This window comes from Lagopus muta, chromosome 3 (genome assembly GCF_023343835.1).
Source record: "Lagopus muta isolate bLagMut1 chromosome 3, bLagMut1 primary, whole genome shotgun sequence".
In the NCBI taxonomy this organism is placed as follows: Eukaryota; Metazoa; Chordata; class Aves; order Galliformes; family Phasianidae; genus Lagopus; species Lagopus muta.
Window position 1 is genome coordinate 19,579,618 of NC_064435.1, and position 20,408 is coordinate 19,600,025.

General features: G+C 40.5%; 2 protein-coding genes across 4 annotated transcripts in view; both read left to right on the forward strand.

Moving 5' to 3' along the window:
* Positions 1-3,271, forward strand: part of LRP12 (LDL receptor related protein 12) — a 51,230-nt gene extending 47,959 nt beyond the window's left edge. For both annotated transcript variants that reach the window (XM_048938822.1, XM_048938823.1), the window contains exon 7: positions 46-3,271. In XM_048938822.1, the coding sequence (XP_048794779.1) occupies positions 46-909 (864 nt within the window). In that variant the 3' untranslated portion in view covers positions 910-3,271. The remainder of the gene's footprint in view (positions 1-45) is intronic.
* A 6,073-nt stretch (positions 3,272-9,344) lies between these two features.
* The window catches only part of DPYS (dihydropyrimidinase), a 32,578-nt gene continuing 21,514 nt past the window's right edge, over positions 9,345-20,408 (forward strand). Inside the window, exons 1-4 of one of the 2 annotated variants that reach the window (XM_048939032.1) lie at positions 9,345-9,714; positions 12,896-13,054; positions 14,528-14,707; positions 15,214-15,403. In XM_048939032.1, coding sequence (XP_048794989.1) covers positions 9,460-9,714; positions 12,896-13,054; positions 14,528-14,707; positions 15,214-15,403 — 784 coding nt within the window. In that variant the 5' untranslated portion in view covers positions 9,345-9,459. The remainder of the gene's footprint in view (positions 9,715-12,895; positions 13,055-14,527; positions 14,708-15,213; positions 15,404-20,408) is intronic. The other variant, XM_048939033.1, reaches the window with a different exon arrangement.

Genomic DNA, 20,408 nt, shown 5'->3' on the forward strand with positions numbered 1-20,408 from the left:
CCAGAATACTGCCAGCACTTCATTGTTGTTTGTCTTTTCATTTAGGCTTCAGTTCTGGAAAACCTGAGACTGGCAGTGCGATCTCAACTTGGATTTACTTCCATCAGACTTCCTATTGCTGGCAGATCAAGTAACATTTGGAATCGAATTTTTAATTTTGCAAGGTCACGGCATTCAGGATCACTGGCATTGGTCTCAGCAGATGGAGATGATGTTGCCAGCCAAAGTACTAGTAGAGAAGCTGAAAGGAGTAATACTCACAGAAGCCTATTTTCAGTTGAATCTGATGATACAGATACAGAAAATGAGAGAAGAGACACAGCAGGAGCAGTTGGCGGCATTGCTGCTACCTTGCCTCAGAAAGTCCCACCTGCAACAGCAATAGAAGCCACAGTGGGAGCGTGTGGGAGTTCCTCTGCTCAGAGCGGCAGTGGTGGCAGCACAGAGAGTGGGAGAGAAGTGACGAGCGTGGAGCCCCCAGGCACGAGTCCTGCACGCCACCAGCTCACGAGTGCGCTAAGTCGTATGACTCAAGGCTTACGCTGGGTACGCTTTACGTTAGGCAGATCGAGCTCAGTGAATCAGAACCAAAGTCCTTTGAGACAGCTTGATAATGGGGTAAGTGGAAGAGAAGAGGATGATGATGTTGAAATGTTAATTCCAGTCTCTGATGTAGCATCAGACTTTGACGTGAATGACTGTTCAAGACCTCTGCTTGATCTCAGCTCAGATCAAGAACCAGGGCTTAGACAGCCTTACAGTGCAACACATCATGGTGTAAGGTCGTGCAATCGAGATGGCCCCTGTGAGAGCTGTGGCATCGTACACACTGCCCAGATACCTGACACTTGCTTAGAAGCAACAGTGAAAAATGAAACTAGTGACGATGAGGCATTATTACTCTGCTAGGTACGGGTTGTTTAGGAAAGATTGTGTACAAGTTGGAGCAATATCTGTCATTGTTTTGTACTTCACAGTTAAAACTAGTTTTTAGTTTTAAAAAGTCCAGGACAACATTATGTTAAAACTATTTTAGACTGTGTGGTTGATTAAACATTTCTTATACTGGATGACTTTATGGAACTATTAGAGAGAACGTTTTAATGGCTCTGAATACACAATGTGTGTATCCAGTATAACCTGAGATTACTCTTTAAACTGAAGTTATCCCGGTTAGTTTCAAATTTAGTCTATTCCTGGTACTGTAGTTCAGAACAGAAACATGGCTGCTCAAGACTTATTTGGCTGCCTGTTTAACCCCGTATTAACAGGTGAATTTGTACAGAATTGTTTTCCTTTAGGAATTGACTCTGTTGTATTATTGCCAACATACTTGTAACTTAATATACTAAATGCTGGTAAGGATTGTTAATGCAAAATATGTACTTTGAGTTTATACAACATTTTGTCTAAATATTCTTGGATTTCATTTTAATGTGAACTTATTTAAAGGGAGGAGAAGATTTCTCCAGGAGCATTCTTTTTATTTCAGAAGAACAAAATGCAGTGATTCATGAATTTTAGATAGATACAATAGATAAACTAGCAAAAGCTTTTATAGCACTGACTTTCCCAAGTGGCAATCTAATATGATACAGCCAAATAGTGCGTGAAGCCCCCAGTCATTAGTCTTTCCAATTTGAAGTAAAAAAGGGCCGAAGATATTACTGTGTGTTAGTTTTTTAAAATATCCAATATGTACAAATACACTACAGAGTAAGTTCCAACTGGTAGTAGATCTTTCCCTAATACAAGGGTATAAAGCTTGTTTGGACTCAAGGGATTTGCACTAAAATCATATTAAGGTCTCTAAATGAGCTTAGTGCACAGGCACTATCACTTTAAGTACTATTATTGTCTAATATTGCAATGGCTATATATTTCCATGGCTCTTTTCTTGGGGTGTTGCATTTTTATTGCAATTGAATTTGCTTTACTAATTCCCTATTTATTCATTGTATTTAAAAACTGGTTTACTTGGTTGCAGACTGGTTGTTTAAAACAAAAAAAAAACAAAAAAAATCCCTTTCTGTGTATTTTTTTTAATGATACTTCATGTTGGAGCTAAACAGATTAGTGGAAAAAAGCTCACAACTTCCAATTTTGTGATAAGCAGGTTAATATGTGGTTACTGGCTTGACAACAAGAATCTACACCTTTTAAAAACAAAAATGTCAACTACTGTTTTATTTATTCTTTGCCAGTCTGTTTTTAGTAGGCTTAAAGATCCAGTATGAAATGTATTTGTGTGTGATTGTATGCTATTTATTAAATTTTAAATACTTTGTTGAATGTCATTTTAAAGCATGTTTAAAGTCTTGTGCATTTCTGTCGTGTTATGCTGTCGGGCAGAACTGACTAAAATGTTTTAATATGTATCAAAATTAAATTGAATTTTTGTTATGTTTTTGAGGTACTTTTAAAGATAAATCCATGTCTGGCTTTTTGTTTTACTTTCTGAAAGTCTCATCTCTGAAGTACAAATCACATGCAGAAAAAAAAAGCCAATTGAACGGATTCAAAAGTGTATATTTCTGTCGTCTCCCTCTTCTCTTCATTTACAGATACAGGGATGAGAAAAATAAACAGTTTTACCATCTGGTGGATTTAATTCACAAGAGTAGTAGTAAATTCTGAGTTCAGGACACGGTTATGTAGATTTGTGCTTTTGAGGAACTTATGTGCAATACAGTTGTAAAAGATTTTATTATAAGAACCCACGCGGTTTCAAGTTTCAGAACAGATCACATCACACTGGTACCAGTTCAGGTACAGATTGGCCCATAGTTACACATACCTGAGTAAAAGTCATCGATGGCCATTTTTATTCACATTGAATAATATCTAAATCTGTGGGTAATCTTTAGTATGATTTCAGTGGCGTTGCTTATAGAGCAGGCAATTTTGCATATGAATGCGATAACACACTCTGAAATACATGTGAACAGTGTGTCCTGGTATAAAATACTGGGTTTTTAAAGCTTCCTAATTATCATTAGAAAGTGGTTATGGAAATGTTTGTCACTGAGGCAGATACATTTTGAAGAAAAAGTCTTCATAGAATACCTTAGTTATATACACACACAAAGTGATCTACAGTGGTTCCATGAAATGCCCCAACTAGCATGTACCTATGGTTTCCATAATGCAGATGTAAAGTAGAATACAATGTTTAATTTGTTTTAAAGAATAAATGCTACACATTAAACTGAAAAGTTGGATTTGATTGAGAATTTGGAAATTTGTAAATAAAAATAATATTTGTATGAGGCTCATTTGTTGCAGTGATTTTTTTTCTTAGTGATTTTAAAGGGAGGGATAATTCTGATTGGGTTTACTTTTTAACTGAGAATTTTTGAAGTCGTGTTAATTTTATTTAGGAGCTGCTTTGAATTATCATTTTGTTTAAGTGATTTCTGATTTAGATCTGCAATGCTAGGACGTTGAAGAAAATTCAGCATGATTAACTGCGAAGTTATGTTCTGTAGTAAATCACTTTTAGCTGAAAGCTTTGAAAAATGTAAATTACTGTGATTTTTCTCCTCATGTGAAGCCTTCTAGGTGAGGAAGGAGTCTGTCACTGTTTCTTTTCACATATCACACTTTTTTTTAGTGATGTGATTTGCACTAAAATATTAAGAGGACTGACTGAGCCTCCAGTGTTACCAAAGCCAAATCCATTTTCAGTACGGTGCGACAAGTATTGCTGATAGATCTTCTTTCAAAATAATTCCCAGGAGAAAATACTGGGATGAGTCGTTATGCTATGTTCTATTACCCATCCAAAAGCCAAAGCAGGAACTTGTGTTCAGTCTAGGTGAATCACAGTTCACATTTGGAGCACGTACTTTTCAATGAGCCTTTATGTTACATGCTGCAGATGAAAGTTAATACCAAGTTTTCCTGTTAAGATCAGTTTTCGCTTCATTTGCAAAATGTGGATGTTTTCTGGCCTTAAATTCCACTGGTGCTGTGAAACTGCTGCAGTCATCTTCTGGAAGTGCTGTACATTTTCCATAAACCTGTTTTAAGTCAACAGCATTAATCTCATGTAGCTGTGATGAGTGAGGTTTGGAAACTGTTTGTTTGACCTGGCTGTCTCTCTTTTTTTTCTTCCTCTCCTGTGAGTTTCTGAAACCAAGTAGTTGGTAACTGAGGACTTCCAGGGTGTCACCTACAGTTTAATTGCTGAAAGTGGGGGTGTGTTCTGAACGAAAGGGGGAGAAATTTTGTCACTTTGCCAAGTCACTGGAAGTTGGAATACGTAAGCAGATTGATACTTAAAACTCGTCTCCTTTTTCTTTTCTTGTTTAGTGATTGGCTAACTGCTGTTGATAACTTTTCTATATGTAAGTAAATTGAGCTCTAACTCATTTTCTCCCTTCGTAAGTTTATAGCACAACATTCCTTTCTTGTTGGTATATTTGCCCAGTTGAGGCTTTCCATTGCTGCCAGTCACACAGTGGTGGGGGAAGAGAATGTATTCATTAAGATAAAATAGTATCTAACAAGTTAGGTATGCACAAACATCGTCCACAACTGATGGGGGTTAACAAGAGAAGAAGCTCTATGAGCAATTTAGTGATTGCTGTTCACACTTTGAGAAAGGGCATTTATGGATAGACAAACAAAACATAGCTGAACTTTGTAAATACCTTGGCACAGATCATTGTTTCTGTTTTCCACCATGAAATCTAGCAGAAGAACTTAGCTCTCAGCATTAGTTCCTCCCTGTGACCAAGACGCATTGCACTGTCAAAGTCAATAGAAAAGGTACAATCTGAAAGAATGTTGCTTGCAATGTTTGAATTCTACGTGACAATCATGTGCACTGCTGATGGACAGGAAGGGGTAGAAGGGGAGGCAAGAAGATATGAGAAGGTAAGTCAGTGTATTTTGATTTTGAATGACTGGAGGATCTAAAGGAATAATGCAAAGTATCTGTATTTGGAGATTAGCAATGGTAGGAGACAATCCTAGCCCAAAACACATCTAAATAAATGTTCTGGTTCTTAGCAAGTGATGTTATACAAAATGCAAAGGACAAGTTAATAAGCTTGTTTTAAAAAGTGAGGAAAAGATCCACAAAATAAGGGTATGTTGTAGATGTTGCCTAGCAAGGTTGGGTATCTCAGTTCAAAGCAGAATTATCAGACTTTGTCACAGATGTCACAGCAAATCACAGTTGAAGTGTCACCGAGTGGTACAATTTCATTTGTACCTTTGTAACCAATTATCTTTGTTTCTTAAAATATGTCAAATAGAGAAATAATCTTTTGGTGTTTCTCAAGGTATAGAAAATTCATTGAGAACAGTTGGTAAAATTCACTGAAAATCAGTGGTATCCTTTTTGTTAATTTTCTTGCATTGAAAACCTGGTTCAGGATCCAGTCTTCCTTCAATGGAGGAAAACTATTAAAAATGGAAAATACAGTTAATCAGTTAATAATACCCGAGCTGTACTTCTTCTCCACTGCTCAATGTCAGTCTCTAGTTTCCTTCTCAAAGCACAAAATCACAGAATGGCCAGGGTTGGAAGGGACCTCAAGGATCATGATGCTCCAACCCCCCTGCCACAGGCAGGGCCACCAAACTCCCTATTTCATGACCAGGCTGCCCAGGGCCCCATCCAATCTGGCCTTGAACACCTCCAGGGATGGATGGGGCATCCACAACCTCTCTGGGCAGCCTGTTCCAGCACCTCACCACTCTTCCTGTAAAGAATTTCCCCCTGACATCCAACCTAAATCTTCCCTCCCTCAACTAAAAACCATTTCCCCTTGTCCTGCTGTTATCTACCCTTTCAAAGAGTTGACTCCCCTCCTGTTTGTAAGCTCCCATTAGATACTGAAAGGCTGCAATGAGGTCACCCCGCAGCCTTCTTTTCTCCAGGCTGAACAAGCCCAGCCTGTCTTTGTAGGGGAGGTGCTGCAGTCCCCTGATCATCTTTGTGGCTCTCCTCTAGACAGCTCTCCTCTCCAACAGCTCCCTGTCTTTCTTGTGCTGAGAGCTCCAGACCTGGACACAGTACTCCAGCTGGGGCCTCACAAGAGCCAAGTAGAGAAGGACACCTCCCTGTCCCTGCTGGCCACCCTTCTGATGGAGCCCAGGATACCATTTGCTTTCTGAGCTGCAAGAGCGCACTGCTGGCTCATGTTAAGCTTTTCATCCATTAGGACCCCCAGGTCCTTCTCTGCAGGGCTGCTCTCAAGGACCGCGCCTTCCAGTTTGCATAGATGCCTGGGACTCTATCTGCTGCATTTTGACATACATCTTTCCATCACCATCTTTTTTTTTCTTTTTCTTTTTTTTTTTTTTTTAAAGCTCAATGCTAGCAAGAATCTTTGGGTTAGGAAAGTGCTGAAGAGTGTGTGTGTCTCAGAAGACTTTGAATTCATTATGTCATCATAATGACTTGTAGAAGATGTCTTCAAGGTCTTCTGAAAGTTCCAAACCTCAATTATCTGTTTCTTGCAAACCTATTCCTTAATTTGCTGAATTATTTTCTTTTGGTAGGTAATAGACATGGACTGGATTTTCTCCAGAGTTCTTTATCTTAATTCCTAAGTTACTTAGAAGGCTCTTTGATAGAACTTCTACGGTAGTCACCTGAAATGAGACATTTCCATGTATATACATTATTTACTTTGCTCCAGATCACAAAAGCATAAGCATATGAAGCAAGTTCAAGGTTTCAATTAATGGCTTTCTGCCATGTCTCTTATATGAGAAACCTACCATGTAGTATTTCAGGGTGAGTAAACATTACTTAACGGAAAATCTCTCTGTATAGTGCAGAGACATCCACTGATTACAGAATAAATATTTGTTTTAAACTATGCAAAGAGAAGGGCAGAAAGAGTAACATGTTCTGTGGGTCAGTGAAGGTTACAGTGTCAATCAGGACCTCCTCCTTGCAGCATCAAGTTCTCAGCATCAACTAAGAATATGGGGCCAGTTGTCTTCCTGCAGTATTATAGGAATTATTTCTATCTCACAAGTGATATTTGAGACCATTCTGTCCAGGGACAGATGAGCTCTCAAATATTAAATATTTACCAAATTTCCATAAATGCCGTTGATGTGAGATTATCTTGTTTGTCCAAATGGACTAAATAAAAGAACTGCTTAGACAGAATGTCATTATCTATTTAATGTGCTTAAAATGACCTGGGGGATAGATCCAGTTTTCTTATGCACAGCAGCATTAAGGCCTTCACTCTCAATTACCTTGCCAGTTTGTGGGATGATCTGCAGCTCTGAGCTGGGCTCGAAGTTACAGATTTAGGTACTGAAGAGCGTGATCCACAAAGCCTAAACAAGCCAGGAAGAAATCTCAGGAGGGGAAGTGGAGCTCAAAACTGATGCCTTTCAGAAAAAGGGAAAAGTAGGCTTTGGATCCATGCTACTCCGTGCCTTTAGGTGTCTTAACTTATGTCAGCTAATTCCTGCACGAGGCACACAAAAAAAGGAAACCGAATGTCCTGAAACTTACCATAGAGTGATGTGATGTGGTGGACCTGACTTCAAATCTCCCTTGGCTCCATTTGGAATAAGGATTTGAGCAAAGCAGAGATAGCACCACTATCACTAGCCCCAGAGCAATGAAGATGACTATCCAGGTCTGTCATGCGGAAACTCATTTTCTAGAAATCACTAAATATTCATTGGCAAAGGAGAAATATAAAGTGACTATTTTCAGTTGGTGATTTGGGCACTGAGTTGGGACACTCAGGATGAAGTTATGCCAATAAATACTTAACTTGTTGACATAGTCATTCAATATTCATTGGGGCGTACCTGGGAGTTTGACCGCTGCAACCTACTAGCATGCAAGCAATGAACCTTTGCAGCCCTCTCTCCTTGCATGACAAACGTCACTTTGTTTACACAAAGCAAGACTTTTGTAACTGAGAGGCATCCACCTCAGGCCCCTTGCAGTCAGTATTTAGTTGCCCATCTGTGCGTAGGAAAAATGGGTTTGCTGTTTCAGCAGCAGCAGAGATCCAAAGTGCATCCCTGCTATCCCATTCCAGTGCCTGTCTGGGCCTTTTTTCTATTGTCATTCTAATATTAACAGCTCCTGCCTTGAAGTACCACAATTCAACCTCCTCCAAGGTCTGTCTTCCCCCTTCCTCCTCTGGCTAATCATACAGCAGAACCCTGTGCTGAGGACAGGAGGGGTGCCAGCTGAACCAAAGGGCACAGAATGCTCCAGTGGTGTAGGCAGCGCCTGTCTGCACAAAGCAGGAGCTGGAAAGCAAAGCAGATTATAAAGTAGTAATAGTATTTATAAATAACTACACCGTGATTCTCCCCTTTTATTTAAGTCCAAGTTTTCAGATCGTTTTCTAGCCCCCTTGCTATTACCTTCCCATCTCTCTCTCCAAGCCGAGTCCGCCCTTCCCAGAGGGCTCCCGACGGCTCTTCTCCCAAACCCTCCCCCAGCTCCCCCGCCTCCCGTCCCCGCGGCTCTCTCCGCAGCCGGGCCAGGCCGATGGGTGCCGCCCTCGGCCGCTGCCGCCCGCGGGGCCGCGCCGGGCAGGGTGGGGCGCCCCGGCCGTTGTGCGGGAACAGAGCGCGTTGGGGGCGCGGGGCAGCGGGCGGGGGCAGCGCAGCGCAGGAGGCGGGGCAGCGGGCACGATGATGGCGCAGGGCAACAGCTGCCGGAAGATCGTTTTCATGTGGTCCTTTGACTATGGCCAGACGCCTCCGCCGCCTGAGGTGAGAGGAGGCCTCGGCAGCGCCCAGAAAAGCCCGCAGGGTACCCTGCCCTAGCCAACGGCCGCTCTGTTCCGCTGAGTAGTGGTATCTGGGGGAAGGGACCTGGACCCCAGGTAGCACACTTTTCCCCAAAGTGTCTTCCAGGACGCAGGCTGAGAGAGACCGCTCATAGCCTGTGCCCCCTGGAGGGGATTTGGGCAGCCCCTGCACGCAGACCTGCGAGTGCAAAGCTTGGTCCCTCGAGGCACCCACAGGCTCCCCGACTGCTGTCATGGAGAGCTCGTGGCACCCTTGGCTTCCTCAGTGCCACTGCAGAGCAGTGCAGCTCAGCTTTGGGCATCCAGACCTGTGAACAGCCAGATTTCTAAAGCTGCCCAGCATATTATAAACTGCACAGTGCAAAGGGCAGGGCTGGAGTGAGCACCATGAGAACACAGCTGGACTGCCCTGAAAGCCTGGTTCCTATCTCTGGGTAAAGAAGAAACAGCAGAAATGCCCAGAAGCAGGCCTCTTGGCCAGAGGCAGGCTTTGTGCTTCGGATCACTGCACTCCCTTGGTCATTGGTGCTTCCCCAAAGACTGTGGGTGGAGCTGCCGAAGGCCACGGGCTCAATTCCTGTTTAAAGATCCCCACTTTGTGTGTGTTTAGGGCCATTTGCAGATAATACAGGAAGGGTAGGCTGAGCAAAAAGCAATTTTCTGAGCCAAGTCTTCATTCCCTGTCTTCCAGCCTCCCATGCCAAAGCAGAGGCTTCTGATCAAGGGCGGAAGAGTTGTGAATGATGACCAATCTGTGGAGGCTGATGTGTATGTGGAAGAAGGAGTGGTGCAGGATGTGGGACCAAACCTAAATCCCAAGCCTCCCAATGGCCTCACCGTGCTGGATGCGACCAACAAGCTGGTGATCCCTGGGGGCATCGATACACACACGCACTTGCAATTCCCTTTCATGGGCACCACATCAAAAGATGACTTCTATACAGGAACAAAGGTGGGTGCATGTGAGCACTGTGCACATACGCTTTTCTTTCTGTGCATCTGAGCTTTCTCAGAAAGAAACATGTCTGCTGATTATGCAATATTAATGCTAACGGAGAGAAAATAGCATTCCTTAAGTAAAGGCAATTTGTGCTGTTTCTTGGTTCAGCCACTGTAATAAGCAGTCAGGATACCCAAAGGTGCATTCCGCCAGCATGTTCTTTGGGTTCCTTCAAAGACTTCGCTGGCTGCCAGTGGCAAGTGTTAAGAATGGTCATCTATCCTGGCTGTTGCCATGCCGAGTGCAACTCACCTTGGAGTATGGGCTTCATGCTTTTCAGAACAAAGGTTAACTAAAGCAACAGTGCAACTCCCCCAGTGTGCTGGGAGCACTTCTGTGGTAACCTGATCTTTCCTCCTCTGTTAGCATGAATGCAAGTTTTTCATGTAATTCACTTCTGTCCAGACTGTCTCAGTGAGAGTTCAAATACCAGCTCAAATGCACTTTCTTAAAATTATCTCTTTTCTCCCATTTATGTACTTGGAGTTCTTTCAGATTTTCATCTGATCTCGTTGTATTACTTGCATTAGCAGTTATCAGTTAGTAGTAGTAGCAATGCATCATCTTTATAGAGAAAAATACTCATACAGAGCTCCCTGAAATTCGTAAGCTACTTAGTGCTTTGCTGTACAAGTTGAAATTATTTGCCCACAGAAGAGATGACATTGCCCTGTGAAGTGGCTGGGCTGTGAGGCAGCATCCTCAAAGAGCCTGCTACATCCTGTCCATGAGATGGCTTAACTGTGGTTTGCCAAAAAGGGGAAAGCAACAGTGAAACCTTTCTAAAGAAGTGGATTTCACTGATGTTTTCTAACGTGAAAAATACTAGTTTGCCTCTTTAAGATAGCTGAAATAAGTTAAATTAACTCATTTTAACAAGTGGTAGGATGCAGTAAGCACACAACTATTAAGAGCCTTTCAGCTTTGCAGTCCTGTTTAGTTTGATCCTCTTCTTTAGCAGAAAATTTCTTTTCTTGCTTGCTCCATGATGCCATTGACAGGAGAACTACAAATGAGCTGTTATCTTTAAATTACTACTGTGTTTCTTTCAATAACACTGTCACTACTCCCAACTCCGGACACATTTGTTTCCAGTGCTGCTGTTATTTGGAATGGAAATATTTTACATGCAGCTTTAAGCACAATAACTGTTCTTCTCTGTGTGTTTGGAAATTACGGTGCCTTATTTAATAGGTTGTAATTATTATGCACAAGCTTGACGAAAATTATTTTGCCCATCACAGCAGATAAGTTCTGGTAGAAATGGGGGAATCTGTTATTATATGGGCCTCAAAACACTTTTTAGTTATCGAAATGGCTTCCACAAGCAGTTTTTGGTCATTGTGCTACTTTTTGTGATAAACTGATAGAAACACAGATCTCACAAAGCAGGTTTCTTCCGAATGCATTACAGGATTAGATGTCTGGAATACTTAGTTTGTATAATTTACAGTACTTGAATATATACTTCAATGTCTTGGGGTTTTAAACTACTTTTGCAACAATCCCTTATTTCTCTCTGAAGACCTTATTTTTGAAGGTGTTTCCAGTTACACTAAGGAGATCCAAAGATTCAGATTAATTCAAATGTAGATGCCTAGGCTATGAAATCCCAAATTAGAAAAGGTTAAAAAAAAAAAAAAAAAAAAAGGAATTATTTGAATTAGCATTTAAGTTTATCAATAATTATTTGTACTGGAGGCAGCGGACACAGGAGCTCCAAAACACAAACTGCATCTAGAGAACAGGATGTCCAAATAGCACAGATTGCATATCCAGAACAGGACATCCAGTCAGTGACTTTGGTGGCCAGCAGGAGGCTTTAGCTGCAGTCCAATGATCAGAGGTCACAAAGTTAGGTATTGTGGACCATCTTGACCCAGGTTAAAGTGTGGGAAGTGTTTGGAGCTCTTTACCCAAGATCATCATCTAACATGCATCTTGGCAGGAGAATCATAGAGGCAGAATTGCATTCCAACTGCTGTAATAATAAGCTAAGACTTATCCATTCAGTTGAATAAAAGAAGGCATTTACAAATATTTTGGGAAAAAAAGTCTTTGGTTGGAGTAGAACCTGTGGGATTTCTTTACCTTCAAACTTACAAATATTCTTTAATTTTAAATCTCAATTAACAATTAAGAAGCTAAGATATTTCGTTGGGAAAAAAAAAACCAAAAAACTGATAGTTTGAACAACTTTTCCTTAGTTAGTGTTCATCACTGATTCAAAAAGGTGTCACTCTCCAAACTTCTTTTTGTTTGCAAAATATACTGACTTATTTGCAGTTTCAGTTCTGATTGCTAAATGAAGGCAGTCCTTTGAACAGAACACAACAACCCATTAAAAAAAATAATAAATTCTTAACCTGCATGGGGTCAAGCCAAATATTTTTTCTTGATTGAAAGAAATATTAGAACTTTGTTTAGAAGGATCTGTGAGCTTCAGTAAGGCAAAGTCAAACAAGCGTCATTTAGAGAAAGAAGAAATGGGTTTATTTAGAAACTGAGTAATACAGCATGAACTGTGTTTACTTTGATCTGAATAGCTTGTAGCTGTTATGCAGAGGGATGTTGTTCAGAGCAATAGAGAGAATTTCTCTGGCTAGCTTGGAATAGACCAGAAATTGCAGCAAATAAATTACCTTACTGGCAATTTCCAGTAGTCTAGGATTTGGTTTCTGGCAGTGACTACCAGTGAATCAGTTAAAAAGCACTTTGACACTTCTTAGCATATATAAAATATTTAATAGCAGATAGCTTATAAACAATTTTGGGAATCTGCTATGCAGTTTTTCTCAATTATACCCCTCCAGTAACAACAACAACAAAAAATTTTAAAATACTTTTAAAATCCTTTTGGAGTTAGACAAGAGTTTGGTGATTTTTACAGCGAACTTTTAAACGAAATGTTGTGGTATTTATTCCACTGTGTCTCTATCCCTTAGTGTGTTGTGTCATACAGGTTTGTTTTTTCAACCAAATAGATTCTGAGAATGCATATCTCAAGTTAGCTGGGGTTTGAGGCTGCTCATCTTTCTCTGTGAATTCATCCACTGCACAAGGAATCGGAGAACATAGGAGACACTGTATTGTTTTTCTTACTGATTACTAAATATTAATTTTTTGTTTTCAGGCTGCTGTAGCAGGAGGCACCACTATGATCATTGACTTTGCCATTCCTCAGAGAGGCTGCTCTCTTATTGAAGCTTTTAATAAATGGAAAAGCTGGGCAGACCCTAAGGTTTGCTGTGATTATGCACTGCATGTGGCTGTTACCTGGTGGAGCGACAAGGTACACTGAACAGGCATTTTTCAGTTCCATGAATTTGTACCACACCTGCCTGGAATTAGTCCTCAGGAGGACAATGAATGTTAATATGTTTTTGTATGTACAAACTGGAATAGTCCACATCTTTATATGTATTTGGGAAAAGAAAAAAAGTCTGCAGATAACCTACATGTTTGGGTAATATAGCATGAATTTGATGGAAAGGGAAAGGGAAGCAGGCTGTGCAATGTCAAGACCAGCCAGAAGGACAGGAGGTGTTTGCATAAATTTTGCCTTTTCTGTCTGAACACTCAGTAATCTGTGTTCCTGTTAAATCTTGGGGTAGCATTTGTGGTGGTGTATTAATAAGGGCATGAATGAAAAATATGGCAGTTAGCTTTATTTGCAAAGGAAGAATTTTGATCCTGAGTAACTGCACTTATATCACCTTAAAGAAAAGCAGAGTTGGAGCCAAGAATTTCTGAAACATGAGATTACCTAGAAAAACATTTTGGAGTCTAAGTATGGAAGGATCATCATTGTTGTATAAAAATTTACTAACTGCCTAAAAGCTTTACCAAGGAAATGAATGTTTCAGATGCTTGACATCTATCTGAACATGACCTATATTATATAAGACCACTTTGGATCCTTAGAAAATTTTCATCAGTAGCTGGATATATTAATCAAATTTCATTTTAAAATATGAAGTATGAAGTATTTCTTCTAATTTTTATCCTTCAGAACACATAAACCATGCCCTTCTCATTTGCTATCCACTCCTCAAGATTTAAAGTCTTCATTAAAGTTATACATTCTGCAGAGTTCCTTCCCATAGTGGTTAGCTTTTTTCTTCCATATTTGTGCCAGATTAGGGTCTTGTGTCAGACATTTATTTGTTTGATAATTCCAGTAAAGATAATGCTTCAACACAGAAGTCTTTGATTTTTTATTAATCTTTCACTTTTCTTGGGCAGATCCAAGCAGATTACTAGAGAGAAGATGAACTATAATTCTTTAATTTTTCTAAAGAAGCCCATGGAAACTGTAATAGCACCACAAATATGCAAGAAGTACTGTCACCATCATTTTACTGGGGAGAGCTCAAGTTCCAGTGGTTGGTGACCCTCCCAATGGCAGGGGGTTGAAACTAGATGATCTTCATGGTCCTTTTCAACCCAGGCCATTCTATGATTCTAAGTTAGTTAATGGGTGTTACAAGTTGAATACATAGATTTTGTTATTAGAATATTTTCAACATAAGGTTTTCAGCAGAATAAAATTTTACTTCACTGTCTTAAAAAAAAAAATAGATCCCTTCCAGTATCTGCACTGGAGTTAAACGGAGTCAACACATATGTAACTTGGGCTGTTTGAACTGAACATATTTTTGATGGGTGAATAAAGCCTGCGTGTTGGTTCATACCAATTTCCTTGTAAAGTTAACAGGTAAAATTTTGTATTGTTGTTTTGTGAGAATTGCTAACTGTCTTTCAGGTGAAGGAGGAAATGAAAAGTCTTGTTCAAGACAAAGGTGTCAATTCCTTCAAGATGTTTATGGCCTATAAAGATTTATACATGCTTAGTGATGATGAATTGTACGGAGCTTTCTCTTGCTGTAAGGAACTTGGAACAATTGCTCAGGTTCATGCGGAGAATGGGGAGCTAATAGCACAGGTGGGCATTTGATATTTTGTCCATCGAAGTCAGAAATGTAACTTGTCCTGTTATCTAAACACTCTAGAGAAAAGCTTTTTTCCCCTATTTAAACTCCAAGGAACTGAAGAACTGCATCCCAAAGGATGTTTGTGATGGGCGTAAATATTTTAACCTGGAATACTGGGTTTAATACAGATAGGAAGCAAATGGTTCTGTCACAATTAGAGTCATACTTTCCATATAACACATGTACTTGCAATGTATACTTGGCTGATAAAGAAAGCATCAGGCAAAGCCTGAGCTTCGTTGAAGGGGAAGTTCTTGGTCAAATATTTGCATGTCAGGTGTATGATGCCTGACCCTATGTAGCACAATAATAAATTACCTGAGAAAGAAGGTATTGTAACTAACTTGTTCCTTCGCAAACTTACTGCAGTTGTCTGGTTTAGGATCCATTTGGCAGACTGTATGTTCACAATACCATGGTTTCACTTAAACTGACTCTTAAATGTTTTTATGTCCAGAACACGAAGAAGTTGCTGGCAATGGGGATAACTGGTCCTGAGGGTCATGCTTTGTCACATAGTGAAGATGTGGAAGCTGAAGCTACGCATAGAGCAATTACCATAGCAAATACCATAAACTGCCCCCTTTATGTAGTCCATGTGATGAGTAAGTCTTCAGCAAGGATGATAACCAATGCACGAAATGAAGGTAAGAGTCCTAATTACTTTATGCTTGGCCATAGCATCAAAGGGAGTGTCATCAGTGTCTCAGTCTGCAGGGCTGCCTTAACCCTAAAAGCATAGGTAAACTCCTTGCAATGGGATCTTTAAACTGTGTGTGTGGAGCTAAGAACTGTGACAGGACAGTTACTGAGGTTGAGACTTTCCCTTCTCCCCAGAATAGCCTTTTTCTCCTTCATGCTACATCTTCACAGTTGAAGAGGTAGCCAGAACAGCACTGCATTAAAAACAATGTGATGTTACAAAAAGAAGTAAGGAGCTTAGATGCAACTGAATCTCCTCATTGTCCTAGACATGGTCACTAATTTATGTCTAAAGAATGTTATGTGCACAGTCAATTTAAGATACAGTCATCTCAGTGAAGCTTACATAGCTTACAGGCTATACGTCACTGAAGATCTGTTGAGGCAAGGAATCTCTTGGTATCCAGGCATAAGGAATCTGCTGCAAGCATAACCTCAAGAGGTGTCACTGCTCAAAGGGAGATACTGTTTTGCAGCCAGCTACTGTGCAAGAGGGCTCAACAGGCTGCTCACTATCTATGGGATAAGATGATTAACTCACAGTCATGTTTGTATACCAACAATATTAGTGTCTTCCAAATTTGGCTTGAGTCAATACACTGACCAGCCCTGTGGTGGGGGGGGTACACTGTGCAAATCAACCCTTTGCTATATTGTGTTATGTTTCCGACACCACTTTGAGCTAGATGATGGAACCGTTGCATCCATCATGGCTGCAATTTCTGGTCATCTACTTAAGTTGGATACAACTATCGCAATTGCCACTGGTAGTTATCACTTGAGCAGAGTTTTTGGGAATAGAGGTCAGGTTCAGGGATTGGGGGAGCGTACTGTGACCAGCCTGAGGTAATGGATATGTTGCTATTCTCCTTCATTGAGTTACAATCAGCAGCTGGCTGAACATGAGCCACCCATGTGCCCAGGTGACCAAGAAGGCTAATGGCATCCTGGCTTGTATCAGAAATAGTTCAGTCAGCAGTAGCAGAGAGGTGATCATGCCTGTACTCAGCCCTAGTGAGGCCACATCTTGAATACTTACTGTGTTCAGTTTTGGGCCTATCACTACAGGAAAAACATTGAGACTATGGGGTATGTCCAAAGAATGTCACTGAAGCTGATGAAGGATCTGGAGCACAGATCTTACGAGGAACAGCTGAGGAAACTGGGATTGTTTTGTCTGGAGAAGAGGAGGCTCAGGGGAGACTTTATTGCACTGCGAGTACCTGAAGGAGTTTGTAGAAAGGCAGGGGTCAACCTCTTCTCACAGGTGACTAGTGATAGGATGAGGTATAGTGGGCTTAAGTTGTGTCAGGGAAGGTTCAGGTTGGACATTAGGAAAAAATTATTCTCAGAAGAGTGATAAGAAATTGGAATAGGCTGCCCAGAGCAATGGTGGAGTCACTGAGTCACTGTCCATGGAGCATTTTCAAGAAAAGGGTAGATGCAGCACTTAGGGACATGGTTTAGTGGGCATGGTGGTGATGGACTGAGGATTGGGCTAGGTGATCTTAGCAGGTTTTTCCAACTTAATGATTCTAGGATTCTACAATTTTCAAGCCTATATCAGCTATTTAGGTGAGAAATTGTGCAACAGTGACAATGCCATATTTGTACAGACAGTGGTGTTACATGATGAGGACATGTATTTACTGGGCACTTAGAAGTCAGGGTGATGTTGACAGTGTCCAAAAGTTTAAATTCACTCCAGAGAAGGGTTTCTTAGTTCATGCACTACAAGGTTCATAATCAGTTCTGGCCTGCCAGAACTGACTGATGCTCTTGGCTATCTGTTGGGCAGACTAAAAGCTGCCTGCAGGTCGTAGGAATTAGGTTATTGCACGTATTCTTCTGTAAGTGCCTGTGGAAGCACAGCACTGTGGGAACATTATATCAGTGGAAGGGATAAGACTGAAGCCCATGATTTGAAGGGCCTGAATTATTATGGGTTATCTGTCCTTGTTATCTTTTCATCTCACCTAATGTGAAATGCATACAGATTTGTTTCCTCATTTCTTGAATTAGACTTTACACTAGTGGCATGTATTATTAAATATCAAAATGCACAGTTTGAGATCTTGGACAAAAATACAACCAAAATCAGCCTGACATCAGTGTGCAAAAGTAAATTTGAAAGTTTATGTGGAATATGTATTGATTATGACTTCAAGTAAGACTTTTCTATAATTCAGGTTTATAAAAAATCTTACCAACATATTTTTAGTAGCATGTTTTTTGTACTGTGCTATATTAAATTTCTCCACTAGATGACAGTGCTGCTGGTGATGTGAATTCTATCCATCAGTGTACTGTTATTTGTACATTCATAGGCATAGGCATAACACTGACATTTATGTCAAAGTTAACTACAAGAAGCTGTAACAACAGTTAAAATACTCAGATTAAAGAGAAAACACTGGCTGTGAATGTAAAAGACCTAAGAGAAGAGGTGTTGTTTGTAACACACTAATCAAGTACAAATCAATGTCGTCAGTAAATTCTGTAAAATACTGTCTGACATATGTTGTAGGAATAGACTGCAGTGCCAGTATGATAAATGGCTTTATCACAGTACGCTGCTTCAGAGTGTAAAAAGAATAAATTGGTATTACTTATGCTTATTGTTGTGCAAATTGCATTTTGTAGCTTCCTGTGTTCATAATTGTCAAAATGCTTGTCTTTATGCATCACAATATAACACATTTTTTCATAATTAATTTCTGCTTTCATTGAAGTATGTATCTTAGGAGAAAGAAATCTAGCATTGATTAAGAAATTACTGAAGAGCACTAATGTACTACAAAGATTGGTATAACAGCTGCAGGTTTTAGAGAGACTGGTCTGTGTAAATTCTGGCAATTAGATATCTACTGTTGTTGTTAATTTCAGTAAGTATTATTTTTCATTCCTCAACTAAAAGTGATTTTGCAAAATGAGGAGTTCCAGACAAAAATACTTAAATTCGTGAAGCACTGTATAAATGATGTAAATAAAACTGGTAAAGAATTGCCAGAAGGTAGAGGGTGATGATTCTTCCCCTCTGCTAGGCACTTACGAGACCATATCTGGAGAACTGAATCCAATTCTGGACCCCTTAGTATAAGAGGCATTTGGACATACTGGAGAGAGAGTCCACCAGAGGGCCACCAAGGTGCTGAAGGGTCTGGAGCGCCTCTGTGGGGAGAGAGTTGAGAGAGCTGGGCCTGCTGAACTTGGAGCAACTGATCCTCCCTGAGATCTCATCGATACCTATACATATGGGGATCTCAATATCTATAAATACCTGAAATACCTGAAGAGAGGATGCAGTGTGAAGGTGGAACTAGGATCCTTTCAGTGGCGTGCAGTACCAAAACAAGATGCAGTGGGCACAAACTGGAAGACAGGAGGCTCCTTCTGTGCACCAGGCAGCTCTGCTGTGATGTGTGGGTGCTGGAGCACTGGCACAGGTTGCCTGGAGGCTATGGAGTCTTCTCCTAGACATGGACCTGGGCCTCCTGCTCTGGGTGTCCCTGGTTGAACAGGGGTGGGACTTGATGACTCTCAGCGTTCATTCCAGCCTCAGCCACTCTGTGATTCTGTAAAAAGCCAAATATTTGAAGTATATTCAACCTGGAGAAGTTAAAACCACTCTAATATGAAAGCTGAGAAAACTCTTATACATAGGGAGGGAAACTCCAAGGCATTGAAGATACTTTAACACAGTTTATTCACCTTTTCAAGATGATTTCTCCATCCTTTGATACTAGCTTTCTGCTCCTTACAGTTGTGAAATTTTTCATGTTTCTTACTAAGTACTTAGCATGAAGTACTGTGTGTGAGTGCATATTCCTCTCAGCCTACACTGGAGGAATACTGACATTCTTTGCTGTTCCATCACACAACCGAAAAAGGGGTAGACTTATCTTCAGTGAGATACGTATTCAGAGAGAAAATGTATATTTTGGGTGATGGCATGATATCAGTGTGGTTTTCAGATTCTTTGGGATGCTTTTCAGATTCTAAGGGATGGTGATTTTTCTGGTCAAAAGTATAAGAAGAGCCCAGTTCATCTTTGTCTATCTTTTAGATGAACATTGTTTTTAGAGTTAGAAACTGAAGGCCTGATCCAATTTTCTGAAGAAAGAAAGCATAATTCCATTGATTTAAGGCTTAAATCTTAAAGGCTAAAACCAGCCATCCAGGTTGTAAAGGAATGCTAAGAATACTCGAATACATGAGAATAACAAACTTCAGGGAAATGTTATGAGTGGCAGTTTTTCTCTCTCCTTCCCTCCATGCTGAAGTCCACTGTACGCTCTCATCTCCAGCCATATCTGTTACCAAGGGAAGTCTCCAGACTATAGTAGCATGTTTTTCATGTACACCAGCAATAGCCATAGTGCTGCTGAATTCAACAGAAAATCCAAGATTTCTACATATTTTGACTGTGTTGGAGAGGAAGAGCTCAAACTACCATCTTACTCTTTTTTGGTTCCTACCAACCTATTTACAGAAGCAGTCATTCACTGGTTCTCAATTTGAGGGGGTCAAAAGCCACATCTCTTTTTGAGAACTGTACATAGTCATCTCAGTGGGCTGTTCAAGAATATATACTTATTCAAATTACAAGAAGCATGCTTAGACTTACAAAAATCCCATACCTCACACCATCAGCTACAGACTAGGTCAGATCTTACTGAGAGGAAGGACATGTTTGTGAGTGTACAGACTCTCAAGCTGATGCAGAGCACAGGAATGCAGTTGAAAATCCAGACTTTTTAGATAGCTCATGCAGGACAGCTCAGGTCCAGGCTGTAGATAGATTAACTAATGCAATGATGTGCCTACGCCATTAAGCCCTGCTTTGCATTCCCACCTCTATCAGATCTTGCTGATCAAGTGAGTACCTTTGCCCCATGTGACCTTATCTTCAGTGCTTCTGAAAATTTTACTGAAGCAAACACACAAGGA